This window comes from Vulpes vulpes, chromosome 6 (genome assembly GCF_048418805.1).
Source record: "Vulpes vulpes isolate BD-2025 chromosome 6, VulVul3, whole genome shotgun sequence".
In the NCBI taxonomy this organism is placed as follows: Eukaryota; Metazoa; Chordata; class Mammalia; order Carnivora; family Canidae; genus Vulpes; species Vulpes vulpes.
The window spans coordinates 26,813,167-26,829,435 of record NC_132785.1 but is presented as its reverse complement, the minus strand read 5'-3'; the positions used below and the strand labels follow the sequence as shown (position 1 = coordinate 26,829,435).

At 36.2% G+C, this 16,269-nt stretch overlaps 2 protein-coding genes across 2 annotated transcripts in view; one reads left to right on the top strand and one right to left on the bottom strand.

Moving 5' to 3' along the window:
* Window positions 1-16,269, top strand: part of MZT1 (mitotic spindle organizing protein 1) — a 19,823-nt gene extending 3,554 nt beyond the window's left edge. Inside the window, exons 2-3 of the mRNA XM_026017705.2 lie at window positions 6,736-6,881; window positions 14,520-16,269. Coding sequence (XP_025873490.1) covers window positions 6,736-6,881; window positions 14,520-14,543 — 170 coding nt within the window. The 3' untranslated portion in view covers window positions 14,544-16,269. The remainder of the gene's footprint in view (window positions 1-6,735; window positions 6,882-14,519) is intronic.
* On the bottom strand, window positions 9,653-9,938 carry LOC112934302 (short transmembrane mitochondrial protein 1). The gene has a single exon (XM_026017706.2). It carries the CDS (start codon window positions 9,920-9,922, stop codon window positions 9,779-9,781), a length of 144 nt encoding a protein of 47 aa, XP_025873491.1. The 5' UTR covers window positions 9,923-9,938; the 3' UTR covers window positions 9,653-9,778.

The following is a 16,269-nucleotide window of genomic DNA, read 5'->3' as shown; positions in this document are numbered from 1 at the left end:
CTCACAGCAGGACGGGGAACTAGAGGCTGGGGAGTCAGAGGCAGACTCAGACTCCTCTGCTGAGCACTGAGCCCGCCTTGGGCTAGATCCCAGGACCTTGAGATCATGACCTGGGCCTAAGTTAGACACTTAACCAACTGAGCCACCCAGGCGCCCCCATGTTGTCATTTTATAATCTCACCCTCCTCCACATTCACTCCCAGAAACAAAATTTCAGCTTGCCTAAAGGGGCTAAACAGAACTACCCAAATAGGATTATCATTTGAAACTTTGTTAATGCAGGGTTTCATTGAACTTAAGTTTAGCCTTGAGTGCCAAAAGTTTTTGAGTCCAGTACCCTCTCTCAGGATTAGTGTAGTTCTCATCATCTTATTACTTTCCTCCTATCACTACTAGAATCAACTAATTTATTTATTTATTTATTTTAATAATAAATGTATTTTTTATTGGTGTTCAATTTGCCAACATACAGAATAACACCCAGTGCTCATCCCGTCAAGTGCTCCCCTCAGTGCCCGCCACCCAGTCACCCCCACCCCCTGCCCTCCTCCTCTTACACACCCCTAGTTCGTTTTCCAGAGTTAGGAGTCTTCCATGTTCTGTCTCCCTTTCTGATATTTCCTACCCATTTCTTCTCCCTTCTCCTCTATTCCCTTTCACTATTATTTATATTCTCCAAATGAATGAGACCATATAATGTTTGTCCTTCTCCAATTGACTTATTTCACTCAGCATAATACCCTCCAGTTCCATCCACGTCGAAGCAAATGGTGGGTATTTGTCATTTCTAATGGCTGCGTTAGAATCAGCTAATTTAATCTAATGGATCTGCATGATTTCAGGGTTGTAGAACTCAGCTATAAACATTTTTATTTTTGTGAAGCGAAAGCATTTTGAAAATGATACTTCAGGAGCAGATAGGCTTGTAGTTTATCTGTGTGGCTTACTCTGAAAGAAGCCCGACTGATACCCTGGCCCTGATTTAGTATAAGGTCTTGTGTCAGTCCCTTCCTCTCATTTTTATATTCTCAACATTCTCTCCAGATTCCTTCTTAAAAATGTCAGTCTTCTATACTGCCTCTCTCTCTGTTCTCCAGTGTACTCACTTACCTCTTTTGCTTTTCAATGTTTTGAAATTTTAGGTACTCTTCATTGATAGTTTTATACTTTGATTTTTATCTTAAAATTTAAAAATTTCCTTATGGCTTCAATTACTACTAATAATTATACTTGTTATAAATGTGATTAAAAGGAACCTCTTTCTCACCAGAGGGTTTCAGTGTAGTGCTGCTTTAGTACATATCAGGTAGTAAGTTAGAAGGAGTTAAGAAAGTTCACAGTATACAAGGCATGTCAGTGAAACGGACGTATAGTCTCTCTGCTATCAGTCTAGTCAGTCACTGAAGAAAGAAACCTAGGAATCATTCTTGCTTTGTTTCACCTCCCCTCCCTTCTGTCCTTCACTAAGTCTTTCTTCCTTTGTCTCAGGTTTGACCACTTAATCTCTCTTCTAAGATGGCAGTAAGTTGACTCCCTCTCCACGGGTGTTCTGCCTCTTTCCGGGATCATTATATTATGCCACAGGGGTCTTGTAAAAATGAAAATCTGATTGTCATACTTTCATTTTTATATTTTTTAGTAGCTCACCAAAGTTCTGAAATCTTCAAAGAGACTTAGTGAGTGTTCATGCCTGTCCTTTCTCGTATTTTACACCTGTGCTTTCCTTGCAATTACATTGCCTCCACATTTAGAACCTTTCAGATCTATGAATTTACCAAGTTCTCTTTAATGCAGGAATTTTTGCACAAGCTATTTTTTTCACACTCACTCTCTTTGTACTTCTTAGCTCTGTGTTAGGTTGATTTCTCTTCATCCTTGAAGTGTGAGCTTACTTGTCACTTCTTCAGGCAAGTCTTTCCTAAACACTTGTCTTTCACAACTATGTAAGATGCCCTTATAATTTGTTTTGGAGGTATGCTTTTCTTTCTTTATTTCCCTTTTGACTAGGATCAGTTATTACTTTAATATCTATTTCTCCTAGACAGTAATTCCATGAGTATTGGGACCATATCTGTCTTTTTTCACAATTGTATTTCCAACAGTAACATGGCACAAAATACATATAAGTATCAATTATGTAGTGTAGGCACCACAGAAGTACTTATTACAGATAGGTTATGAAGTTAGGAGGTAAAGATCAACATAGATTTTATAAGAAAGCTTAAAGGAAAGAAATAGTCCTGAGATGGACCTGAGAGAGAGAGTATGGAATTACATGGGGAGAAGAGAAAAGGCAGAGGAGAAAAGCATGAACTAAGGCATGAAATCAGAAATAAACAGTATTTATAGACCAGGGTCTGTCACGCAGAGAAAACTGGTGAGAATTTGTCAGGAATAGTTGATGATGATGCTCATGTTGGTAATGTTGGAGAGTTGGGAGCAGGGTCAGAGTACCTGCTTTCATTTTTCTTGGTGCATAACAAACCATCCCAAACTTCTTGGCACAAAACAACAAGTACTTGTCTCTCTCAGTTCTATATGGTGGCCTGGCTTATCTGGGTAATTCTCATTGAAGGTCTCTAATGCATTGCAGTTAGTGCTGAATCTAGAGTCATCCCAAAGCTTTCTCACTCGCATATCTTCTAGTTGACACATGTTATCTGGGCTTGCAGCAGGGGCTGTTGTGGGTTTCTTCTCACTTGGTGGCTAGGGTGCAAGAGAGAATGCTTCAAGAGATTGCCAGGAGGAAGCCATATTACCTTCTCAAGCCTAGCATCAGAAGTCATGCAGTGTCACTATTGGGAGATACAGCTTGTGAGCCCTGAGCCTACTTGAACAGTCTTGCTCTATAGGCTGAGAAGGCAAGGCCTTCCTCCTGCGGTTTCTCAAGGGTGTATTTACGGTGAACAACTTGAGGGATGAGGTAACATCTACTTCCAGATAAAGAGCAAGTTTACTAACTTGCTTACTATTAAAGTAGGGATTTCCTAAGCTCACTGTTCTTCAGCTGTGAATATAGTCTGTCAATATAATGTACTCTTACTATGTCAAAGGCAGAAAGCTGCCTGGTCATTTCAGTGTTTGATGAAAAAGAATTCATAAGAATCAACACTTTTCTTCTAATTTTAAAGTCTTAGCGAAAGAAAACAGTACGTTAACACGCCAAGGAATAGTTATATGAAATTAACATCATCCTTAACATTAGTGTTAAAAGCATTTCTTTCGCTTATTTATTTTTTAACCACTGATACAAAAGTTTTAGCAAATAATGCAGGATAAAAAAAGAAAAAGACTGTTAGGAAGGACATGAAACTATTATTTGTAGGTAAAATGATTATCTAATTGGAAAACAGAAGAGAATTAACTAAAAGACATCAGTAGGATTTGTTAAGATGGCTGGCTACAAAATAAAAATAAGTATATTCTAGAATATCTACATTAATCACTTAGAATATACCAAAGCAAGGTAGAATGCATTTATGAAAACAAAACTAAAAATTAAAGAAATTGGTGATTCACTATCAAAATTGATGATGATTGAGCACTTGGCTAAAACTTTCTGCTCCAAGCATATAAAAATAACAGGAAATACTAAAATGCAATTATCAGCACAGCCATGTTCAAGAAAGCAAAAATCTCCTGCTTAGAAAGAGAAAGGTTTTCCCCAAAGAGAGGAGCAGATGGGAACCACAGCAGGAGACTGGGAATGAAACCTGACAAAGCATGCTGTGCTGCTTGGGTGAAGCTGGGGCCCAGAAATGTGCCATCTGCCATGGCCAGGGATTGGGAAGTACCATCCACATGTCCTGTGTGCCTGGTTGAAGCTGGAGGCCAGAAATGTGCCATCTGCCATGGCCAGGGATTGGGAAGTACCATCCATGTGTCCTATGGGTCTGGAGCCAGTGTGCTTCCACCAGGTCTGATCCAGAGGGCTGAGACCAGTGTGAGACTACCTATCCCAAGAATGCTTCACCAATTGAGGACATCAAGAAAAATCTGTGGAAGATGAATTTCCAGCCAGAAATCTACTTAGCTACTAAGTAGCTAAGGTAGATACAAAACATAAGCAACACACACAAACATTGAAAAGAGAGAAGGTATTAGTAATAGCTCTTTTTGAGCACGAGATGCCAATGGACACAGCATTCTGAGTGTGTCTTGTAGTACTCACACTGATCCTATAAAGTAAGTACTTACTACTCCTATTTCACAAAATTGTAAAATAAAGGCACAGAAAGGTTACTTTGCCTACTAAGTAATGAAGGTGAAATTTGAACTCAAGTACTTTGGTTCTAGAGAGCAGACTCTTAACCACTCTCTTTTGCTGCATGCATATACTTAAAAATAGAAAACACACATTTCAAAAATAGCCAGTGACAAGCGTGTAGCTTCAAATAGGTAAAAGCAGAAACAACAGCTACAAAATGAGTGGTTATAAAAAAGCATTTAACTATTGAACAAGCAGTTACTAGGGGAAAATAAGAAATCTCAAAACAGAGTTACTGAAATGAATTCAGCAGATAACAAGAACTACAGCCTGCATACAACTGAAGAGCAGTATTGATATGTTAGGATATCAAAAGTGAAGAAGTGAAATGAAAAGGGCTGTCAGCTTTCAGCCAAGATGAAGTAACAGAAACTGGATTTATTTACTCTCCTACCTGAAGAAGAAAAAAAAAAAACAAAAAGCTCAGGCGGAATAATATTTTTAAAGACCCTGGACACCAGGTAGTAAAGGACAGTGATCCCAGACTGTAAATGAAAAGAACCCACAAGTTATCTGTTCTTGGTACCTTCCGAGAGTTACCAGGCATCAATGTGGTTGAGGGGTGCTATGAACCTAGGTAGAACCCAGTGGATCCCCTAAGTTAGCAGAAGGAATTTAGAGTCCAGAGAGACCAGAACAGGGATAATTTGCAAAACAGAATACTCAGGAGGGTCTTCCTTCAGTGGTGAGGAACTAAACAGGCATCTGATCCTGATTATATAAATTTTAAAAGACTCAAAAGGATCAAACTGCTTTCAGGTAACTGCATCTCATTCCAAACCCAAGAATATGTATATAAATATTAAAAATATAGAATGTATATAGAAATATAAAAATAGCAACCAACAAGGTAAAATTACAATGTCAAGCATCTAATAAAAAATTCTTAAGTATGTAAAGCCAGAAAATAACAACCCATGGTAGAAAAATTCAGTCAGTTGAAACAGACCTTAAGCTGACACATATGTTAGAATCAGCAAAACAAGGACATTGAACTGTTCTCCATGTGTTCAAAAGTTAAGTAGAGGCACGGAAGACATATTTTTTTAAAAAACTCAAAACTCTAGAGATGTAAATGAATGTCTGATACGTTTTTTTTGTTTTTTTTTTTTAAAGAAGGAAAGAGGAAGGGCAGAAGGAGAAAAAGAATCTTAAGCAGGCTCCATGCCCAGTGTGGAAATGCAGGGCTGTCTCACAGCCCTGAGATCATAACCTGAACTGAAATCAAGAGTCTGATGCTTAACCGACTGAACCACCCAGGCACCCCTTGACTAAGATTTTTAAGTTCACTGAGAGAACGAAAGGGCTTATGAAAAGGAAAGATAACAGAATCTTTAACCTTCTACATGCTGATAAAAGTTAGTAATTAAAATTGTGGTTCTGACAGAAGCAACAAATGCATGGGTAAATGGGAATTTCCTGTGATAAAGGTGGCATTTTAGCTGAATAGTAGGAGAGATTATTCAATAAATAGTATTGAGGAAATGGGCTTATTTCAGGGAGATAAAGTTAAATCCTGTCTTCCACCTGAACTCCAGGGAGTTAAATCTTCAAGTGTTTATAGGCAGACGGGAAACAAACTTTGAAGTGATAGAAGGGAATCCTGGTATATAATTATAAAATCTTTGCATGGGGAATAACTTTCTAAGTATACTGCCAAGGGAAAATAATACAGGCAGCCATATATAATATGTTGACCATTGACTTAACAAATTCTAAACATGCTCTGGGGAATAACCACCATAAAACAAAATGTAATGGAGCCAGTGTATTTACATTCTGTGCTTCTCTTTGCTAGTGTTTCTTAGGTCAATTACTTTTATAAACTGCAATAAAATGAAGTACTATAAAAAAAAGTTAAAAAAATAAGCTTTCATTTTTTACTATTAGATTTCAACAGACGTGATTACTCTGTCAAATTGTAGAAGTTTCTAAGCACTTCAAGCCTTAAATATGTACATCACTGAGCATTGCACTTTTAGGAATTTATCCTAATGAAATAAAATATAGTTAGTATGTACAGATGTTTATCGCAGGATTATTTCAGTGGGGAAAACATGAGACCCTTAACTCCTAAATAGTAACTCCTAAATAGTAGAGTAGTTAAGTAATATAAGATGTTTTCATAAAATGGAATGTTATAAGACTAAATTATATTGTAAAAGCATACTAAAAATGGGGAAATGTTCATAATACTACTCATTATGATGCATATATTTAAGATATTAAATGAGTTGTAGAATATAAATCAAAGTGTAAAAAGCAGTTATGTGGAGGGAGGGTATAAGTGTATTTCTGATGCTAGGCTAAGTAAGAGAACAAGACAGTATTACATGATAATTTCAAAATCTAGGGATACTGTGCTAGTTTTTGGTACTTGCAATATTATATGAGTTAAAAACAATACTGTGTACGTATTTTTAAATGTAATTTTTTTTTTTTTTAAATATCCTCTGTATCTTTTTCAGTTCTGCTGGAAATTTCAAGAATTCTAAATACTGGCTTAGATATGGAAACTTTGTCTATTTGTGTACGGCTTTGTGAACAAGGAATTAACCCAGAAGCTTTATCGTCGGTTATTAAGGAACTTCGCAAGGCCACTGAAGCACTAAAGGTTAGAGATTTGTATGTTTATTCTAAGGAAAGATGCTTTATAGAAAATGATGAGTGGAATTTATGTGGAAGAGCCTGCTTAAATGTGATTAGTTTCTGTCACCATCAGAAATTCTGAAAACCAGAGTCTTAGTATGTTCAGTTACAAGCATTGCTACTATCATGGACTACATTGTGTCTTCACAGAAGTCTCCAGCTGTGTTTAGAATTTTCCTAGTGTTGTAAGTAAAATTGTGTCTGTGCCCAAAAAGATACGTACCTGTGAATGTGACCTTATTTGGAAATTGTGTATCAGCAGGTATAATCAAATTAAGATGAGATAGTGGATTAATGACTGATGTCCTTATAAGACAAGGGAAATTTGGACAGAGATACACCAGGAGAGTACCATGTGGACACACAGACACAGACATTGCCTTGTGACAGTGGAGGCAGAGATTGCAATGGTAGCCAAGGATTGTTGGCAGTCATCAGAAGCTAGGAAGAAGCCAGGGGGAGGATCTTCTGCTAGAGCCTTCTGACGTCTTGATTTTGGATTTTTCGCCTTTAGAACTGTGAGAAAATAAATTCCTGTTTCAGTCCATTCAGTTTATGGTACCTGGTTGTGGCAGCCCTAGAAGTCTAATACAGATTTCACTATTAGAAAGTGGGGTGCTGTTGTAACAAATACCTGCAAGTCAGGAAGTGGCTTTGGAATTAGGTAATGGGTAGAATTGGAAAATTTTACACACGTGATAGAAAAGGCCCAGTTTTCCTTGAAGAAAGTGTTGGTAGAACTTTGAACATTAAAGGCAGTTCTGGTAGGGGCTCAGAAAGGAGAAAAGAGCTTTAGAGAAAGCTTTAATTGTCTTAGCGAATACATGTATCATGTTGAGCAGAATGTTGCTAGAAATAATGGACGTTAAAGGGGCTTCCGGTGAGATCTGATGAGGAACATACTGAACACCAGAGAGACGATTGTCCTTGCTGTAAAGTGACAATACCTGGCTGAATTATATTTTACTATTGGAAGAAAAATAAAACTTGTAAGTGATGAACTTGGATATTTAGTTGAAATTTCCTAACAAAGTATGGAAAGTAGCAAAGATTTCTCCTTGCTACTTAAATAAAAATGTAAGAGGAATGAGAAATCGAGGAAGGAACTGGTTAAGAAAAAAGGAACCAGCAATTGATCTGGAAAATTCTCAGCCTTACCCAAAGAGCATACTCTGGAGAGAAACCCCAGAGTGGTGGCTCTGGTGAGATGAAGTATATGATTCATAGATGTAGTCAACCATCTCTAACCCCAATAAAAGGGTCCCAGACAAAATGAAGGAAGGCTGGGATTCTGTACTTCTGGATTCTACAGGAAGGAAACTGGCCAGTAGGGCTACCTGGCTGTGAAGAAGTGTCTCTCCTTCAAGAAGAGGGAAGAAGGACGCATAGTAGCTCTGAGATCTAAGACGAAGGGACTGCAGAGGCCAGTTGGCTGCACTGCTACCAGGGGCCCAGAGGACTATCTTTTTTTCAAATTCATACCCGCCATTTCTTAATTGCTCGCATTAGGAACAGGAAAGGTGTATTCCCTCTTGCTTCCAGACACTGATTTAAGATCTTGGATGATTTTATTTCCTTGTTTATGTAACTAACTCATCACAGATGCTGATACTCAAGTTAATCCTTCTGAAAACTTGTCCAAGGACAGACAACTTTTCTCTAGCCTTTTTTCTTTTCTTTGAGAAAGCAAAACTATATAATACATGTAATTTATCTAAGATTAAGTCAGTCCCCAGTAAGTTCCAGTGCTTTGGGTTGTTTTTGAGATTTTTTTTAAACTTTCTCATTAAATCTAACACAGAAAGGTAAACCAAACACATTTACACAGCAAAAATTTGTCATAAAGAGAATATCTGTACAGTTCTCATGCCAGAGCCCTAAAGTTCCTTTGAGCTCCCCTATCACCTAGGCTGTCCTGCTCCCCCTTTCAATAACTACTGTTCTGATTTTTATGGTAGGAGCTTTCTTTTAACAGTTTTACTGACTAAACATGGGTCTTTAAACACTGCAGTTTAATTTTGTAAAAGTTTTGAATTTGATGTAAACCAGGATCATAGAGGTCTTTATTGGGTTCTTCATTTCACATTATGTTTGAGAGTGTTTTTTTTTTTTTTAATATAGTTGACACATTAATGTTTCATTAGTTTCAGGTGTATGACTTAATGACTTGACAGGTTTGTATATTCTATCTGTTCATCCACAAGTGTAGCTGCCACTTGTCTGGTGATATCACTATTACAGTATTATTGACTGTGTTCCTTACGCAGTGCCTTTTATTCCTGTGACTTACTCATTCCATAACTGGAACCTGTTTTTCCCTCTCACCTTCACCCAATTTGTTCAAACTCCTCTCCCTCCTCTTTGCAACCATTAGTTTCTTCTCTTTTTATAGATCTGATTTCCTCTTTATTTTGGGAGTTTGTGTGTGTGTTGGGGGGGGTGTTTGGATTCCATTTACGAGTAGAATTGTGAGGATGTGAGGTTTATGTTTTTTTTTTTTAATTTTATTTATTTATTCATAAGAGACAGAGAGGCAGAGATGTCAGGAAGATTTTTTTTTTTTTTTGTCAGAGATTTTTTTTTTTTTTTTTTTTTTTTTTAAAGGTCACGTTTACTAATCTAGCACCATAATTCCAGTCAGGCCTTCTCAAGTGGCTGGGAGGAAGAAGGGATGAGGTGAGGAAGATGGAAAGGGTGGTTCTTAACTTCTGGCCCCATCTGTGCTCTCAGGCAAGGCAGGATCTAGCAAAGAGGAAAATGGTTGAGGCTGGAATTTAAAACAAAAGCTTCTGGTTCAGATGATAAGGAGGCCCTCAAGAACAGCAGAATCAATGCATCCAAAAGGCAGTGCTGGAATTCGCCTCATGAACTAGGGGGTTTCTTCTTGGCATCCAAGTCCTTTTTAATTTCTTCTAGTTTTTTAGCCACGTTTGGTATGTCATAGTTCTGAGCCAGATACATTCCAACCACGTTGCCAAAAGTAAATCCAAGCAGGAACTGGAGCATGGTGTCGGCGCGGAGGGCGGAGGCAGAGGGAGAAACAGGCTCCATGTAGGGAGCCTGACATGGGACTTGATCCCAGGTCTCCAGGATCAACACCTGGGCTCAAGGCGCTGCTAAACCAATGAGCCACCGGACTGCCCTGTTTTTTGTTTTTTGTTTTCAAGATTTATTTATTTGAGAGGGAGAGTGCATCCAAGCACATACATGAGCAGGGGGAGGTTCGAGAAAGAGGGAGAGAGAGAATGTTAAGCAGACTCTCTGAAGATCTCTGTTTTTAAAACCCTGAGATCTTGACCTGAGCCCAAACCAAGAGTCTGATGCTTACCCAGCTGAGCCACCCGGGCACCCCAGAGGTTTTTTTTTTTTTTTTTTTTCATGTTGTATGTAGCTGTAATACAGTCCCTTTCACTGGAATAATCAATCATATCATGCTTTGTTGCACAAATATACCCGTTATCCTTTCTACTGTGAATGGATATTCAGGTACCACCAGGGTGGGACTATTAGAAATATGCTGCTGTGTGTGATCATAGTTGTTAATGACTCATGATACGTATATATGCATGCATTTTTGTTGGTAAAGTTGCTTGGTTTTAGGTTATGTTTATCTTCAACTGGAATAGATAATGCCAGAGTTTTCTAAAGTATTTGTGTCAATTTCTATTTCCACCAGCAGCATCTGAGTTTCTCTTCCTTTCTCCACATCTTTGCCAATATTTATTGTGTTTTTAATTTTAGTCATTTTGGTAATTGTGTATGAGTTTCTTATGTGCGTTTTTGTTTTGTTTGCATTTCTCCTAGTACCAATGAGGTGGAATGTGTTTTTACATGTTCTTTTGGTCATTTTCTTTTGCAAGATACCTTTTCAAGTAGTTTGCCCATTTTTTTCTGGGTTGTCTATTTTTCCTTTCGTATTAGTAGTCTTAAATATTCTGAATGTGAACCTTTTGTTAAATGTTAAACTCTCAACCATGCTTTCATAGGACAGAGAAATAACTAAATATAATAAGAATATTACTTGCCTTTTATCAGTCTCTTTGCACTAACAGCTTTCTTTGCATTATTTCTTTAATGGTCACAGCAGTGATATGTACTGCTACTATGGTTAGTAGTTTACTGCTAAGGAAACTGAAGCTTATGGTGGCCAGCTTCTCCCAAGGACTTACTGAGACGTAGTTGAGCTGAGATTTAAACTTGGACTCTGGCTTCAGGTTGTTAACTGTAAGTTTTTACCTATAGTAAGTTCTAAAAAATAATCTGAGCCTGCTTTTTAAAAAAGATGAAATGTGATTAGAACTAAGTTAATGGACTGTGGCATGGGAACATTCCCTGGCTTTGTATTCTCTCATAACTCTGTTGTTAAAAATAAAATGTAGTATCAGTCTTTGGTAAATTTCTGAAATTCTAGTGGAAGAGAATTTATTTAATAAACATCTTCCACAACTGCATGAATTTTTGTTATATTGGAATTTGACAGAGAATAGGGAGGCAGAAGAGCATGAAGTTTTCATACTGTAATGCAGTTTGAGTACCATAAAGGAACCAGAGACAACCTAGTTAGCAGCAAGAGAAACTGAGAGAAGTATTTTGGCATAGCACTTACTTAGACAAAATAAAAGGCACAAAGCATTAGGATAGGAGTTTGAGAATTACCTACTTAACATAGCGTTCTTGCTTTCAACATGCTGGTTATTGCATAGTGAGAATAGTGGGCCATAGTGAGATATAGGAGGGAAAATAAATAATTAAGATAAAATTAAAAAGCATTGCCTAGTTGAATGGAAGAACGGTCTCACACAAAGCCTCTTTAAACACACTGCTCTATAAACAACAACCAGTATGCCAGTTTCTCAATAAAACCAGGCAGGGAGGAGAATCCTGAAAAGTTTCTAGCGAAGAGGAAAAATGTTAATTAGGACTTTTTTTTCTTTAAAGGGATTTTTGAAATCTGTACATAATTTTTATTTAAAAATGCTCAATTTTAAAATATTTAAATACCAAAATACAAAGAAGGATATAAATCGTTCAGAACCACCCAAGGGATAACCAGCAATACTTGGTGAACATCATTCTAGATGATACCATGCTACTTTAAAAATAAAAATATTACATTTAACTTTATGGATTAAAGAATAACCTTTCATAGGTTCCTTCTCTTTAAATTATAAAATCTGCTTATTCTCTCTTGCCTGCTGTTATTGGGTTGGTATTGGGAGCTGCGTTGTGAGCTTTCCTTGACCATCCTTTACAGACTTAATAAAGCATATATGGTTTTCTCCTTTTTGGATGGTTGCTGGTAATTAATTTCATATTTTTTGTGTTTCTTTCAGTACTAAAAATAGGGTAAGAAAAAACTGTACCTGTTGTGTTCTTCTGCCTTTACTTAGAAAGCCTACTGATTAGAATTTCATTATATGTACTTCTATTTTAGAATGTGTAAAATATAAATCAGGGACATCCTGAAATGTTGCAAGGAGCTGTGGGGTCTGAAACATCCAGTTTTTCCTTTAGTTAACAATGTAGAAAATTGCAACAATTTTTCTTTACTTGTTTTGTCTTTCTCACAGATTGTATATTGATACTGTTTAAATCAATTAGTAATCAAGTAGGTGGTTGTGTGTCACAGGATTAGGTCAACTTCTTAGCATCAGTAGATGTGTTATTTGTGTGTCTCCCACAGGCTAAGTAGGACTGTTAATTAAGGTGCAGTTGTTAAAAGACATTTTTATGAAAGATTCTTCTATCAAATACTGCATATTCGTATTGTCTCCTCTAGGCTAATACTGAAGTATAAGCAACATTTACATATTGTGATTTCAGGAATTCTGGGCAAAAACCTACTTTCCTGTGTCTTCTACTCTAAGGCTAGGGTACCTCAAATTGTACTTCTATTGGTGCATTTCATACTAATAATCCTTGCCCTTTCTCTTATATGATTACCAACACCTTAGAGTGAATGATGTGTCTCCTCACTGTAGGAGCATTTTGTACAGCACGAGGACACTGGAGCTGTAGAATTTGGAGTTGAGAGAGAAGTAAGGAAGGAGGGAATAAGCTTACACAGGAAAGCAAAGTGTGGGAGACAAGACTGCCGAAGTTGATTTTTCCCAGGAGCAATGTTTCGGATGTTTGGAAGGCTCTAATGGCAATTTGGTAACTGGAGTTTAGGATGCCAGTGCTGTCCTTCCAAACAGAAAGTAGTGCTGCATTCATATTAATAGGAATGCTTTACAAGGTTGATGGCTTGCATATTATAATTAGTTCAGGTGAAAATACTTCTTTCAATGTCTGCATCTTGGAGGAGAATCTCTACAATTAGTATGATAATGGAATGGGACTAGACAAATTCCATTAGAGTTAAGGTACTTTAATTTTTTCAAAACTCTAAAATTGTTTGCATTATTTCAAGTAGTCTTTGAAGTAGATGATTCTGAGAATGGGGTTAGGAAGAAGACAGAATGCCTAAAGGTATGCAGCTAGAGCAAATATAAGAACCTTTAAGGGGGTAGAAAAAAAATTGAGAACAAAGGATATTTTTTTTCAAACTAATTTCTAATCTTTGTGAATAATAAAGCCAAAGAAGTGAAAGGCTAACTAGAATAGCCAACTATTGGACAAACATGGTAGGTTCTGCTAATGGCAAAGAGAGTGTTTCAGATTGAGTTAACTACAATTTTCCCAGCATGTTAAGGGATTTTCATGAAAGGTCTCTGAACTTAGACTAAACTTAAAAGCAAGTTTTAATTAAGAAGTGGAAATGTAAATGAATTAAAAGTTTACCATGTATTTCTGAAATTAAATTTATTTAAAGTCATCATTTTCATATTTAGCATTGAGAAAGTACTTGTTTAAATCCTTTTCTTTTAGAAATATGTATCAAGGGCACCTGGGTGGCTCTGTTAAACGTCTCTTGATTTCTGCTCAGGTCATGATCTCAAGTGTTGTGAGATGGAGATCCCCATTAGGCTCCACACTAAGCTAAGCCAGGAGTCTGCTGCTTTCCCTCTGCCCCTCCCGGAGCATGCATGCATGCTTGGTCTTTCTCTCTAAAATAAATCTTTAAAAAGAAAAAAAGTCTCAAATCATTTATTGATGAATTATATGGTGTCTACAAATTTCTGCAAAATAATCAGGGAAAGTATATGGTGATATAGGTGAAGAGAATTAGACATGTGTTCATTATTCCCTTTTGCCCCTTTTTTCCTCTGTCTTCTGACAGATCTTTTTCATTATTAATCGCCTTTTTACACTATAATGAAACATGCATAAACAGGCAAACCAACAAAGACTGGATAAGGTGGATACAGTGTGTGGAGAAGGTCTGCTTGGGTCTGTTTTTCAAGTAGCGGTGTATTTTTACATTAACTGTATTATTTAAGATGATGTGACAAATTTTCCACTGTCAGCCTAGCAGTCAGTTCAAAAGGTAGGTCTAATGTACTGCAAAGAGTGAAAAGCACTGCATTATCCTGATGAAAGAGGTTCGGTGTTTGTGGAGGAGGAATTGTTTGTTAATGACAGTGCAGTATTGACAAATATATCTCCATGGTATCTCTTTTTTCATGGATTTATTATAATGAAACTTACTTTCTTGTTCTAGGCTGCTGAAAATACGACAAGCTGACTTTCTGGAGAAATCCTGATGAGATATGTCAAGCTCTTCAAGAGGATTTGAAGATTGCATTGTAGTCAAGAATGTACAATGAAATTACTGCATGCAGCAGTGTAGAAACATTTTCCTTTTTAAAAGAATTATAAAACCATAGCTTTATAAATCAGTGGAAAATGGCTTACAGAGAGAACTATCAGATGTGTTTACATCACATCTTACTTTTTTTTAACAGCTCTAATGCATTGGCATTGCTGTATTCATATTTATGTATTCCTTATTTATAGCTCTGATAGCTTTAATTTTCTAAGCAGTCTGTCTATCAGATGTGCACATCTGCTGTGCCTGGTTGAAGTATAGTGGAACCCATCAGAAGTAATGTAGTAGTTATGACTTGTTGACATTTCCATTATAAAATTTAATTTTGAATTGTTTATGCAAAATAACCATAGATTTGTGTTGTATTGGGCTAAAAGTTGACAGAATTTCAGCCACCATTTATGAATTTTGATTTAGACTTACAACATATCAGAATCTGTTATAAGAGCACAGAAATTTGAAATGATTTGTTCTAATCTGCTCTTCTTTAACACAGAATATTTAGTTTTTTAAACAAAAGTTTGTCACTTAGCAGTATGAACCAGATTGTTTTTGCATTGATTAAAAAATAAAACTTAGAAACTTAGATTTAAAAGTGGTAGTGCTTAGTATTGTCATTTGAATGAATCATTTAAATTTAATGAAAATATTGACAATATTTTTCTTTGAGTTTTATACTCTACATATGACAGCCTAAAAAAAAAAAAAACACATAATGAAACATTTCTGACATGCAAAATTCTTTGAAGTTTATTACATAAAAATAGTTTGAGTGTTTATCTAATAAATCCCTAAATAGGAAATCTCTTTCAACAAATACGATATTTTCTGAAGGAATAAATTTCCAGCCATTAAACAAAAGCTAAATAATCGAGTGTTCTGTATCAGGAATTATAAGTATTCCTTTCTAAGGTCACTTTGTCATTATTTTTTCCCTTAAAACTTTTAACTAATCAAAGTGGTGGTTCAAAGTAAATTTTAGAAAATGTAGGATAGTGTTAATTCTGTTCCTGTAGCAGAATCTTATTGGAATATTTTTCCCAAGGCTGATAGGATTTTAATCTGATTTTATTTTAGATTTTGTTAGCTTCCATTTAAATGATAGTATAAGCATTTACTCTTTAGCAGCATTTTTTTGTTCTTCAGACAAAGTAACACTATTATTTAAGTGACAACCTTCTGCACTATTATAAAAATCTAGTCTTGATTATTTTGACTGTAAGCACCTAGAATCTTTACCAAGGGCACTAGAAAGGTGCATTATTGGCAGACTTGGTTGGGAAACAATAACGACTTGTGATAAGTCATTTATTTGATAGTAAACACTGCAGATCCTGCATGTTGTTACTCATAAAATCATAAAGACATTTTTGTCAGGCTCCAAAATCGGTATATACTCTTAGGCCACAAGAGTTAATAGTTTTATTTATGGTTTTGTAGATTAAGTTATTTATGTTTGATACAGAGCAGGAAAATATATTGAGAAGGCCTATGGTTACAGAGAACTTCTTTAAGTGTTACATTTAAATGTAAACATATATTTTTAATGCATACTTAAGTACTATTTAACAAAATCAAAACAAATTGTAATACAATTGGCAGTGTTATGCATGTTGTCAGAAATAAAACCATTTTGGTGATA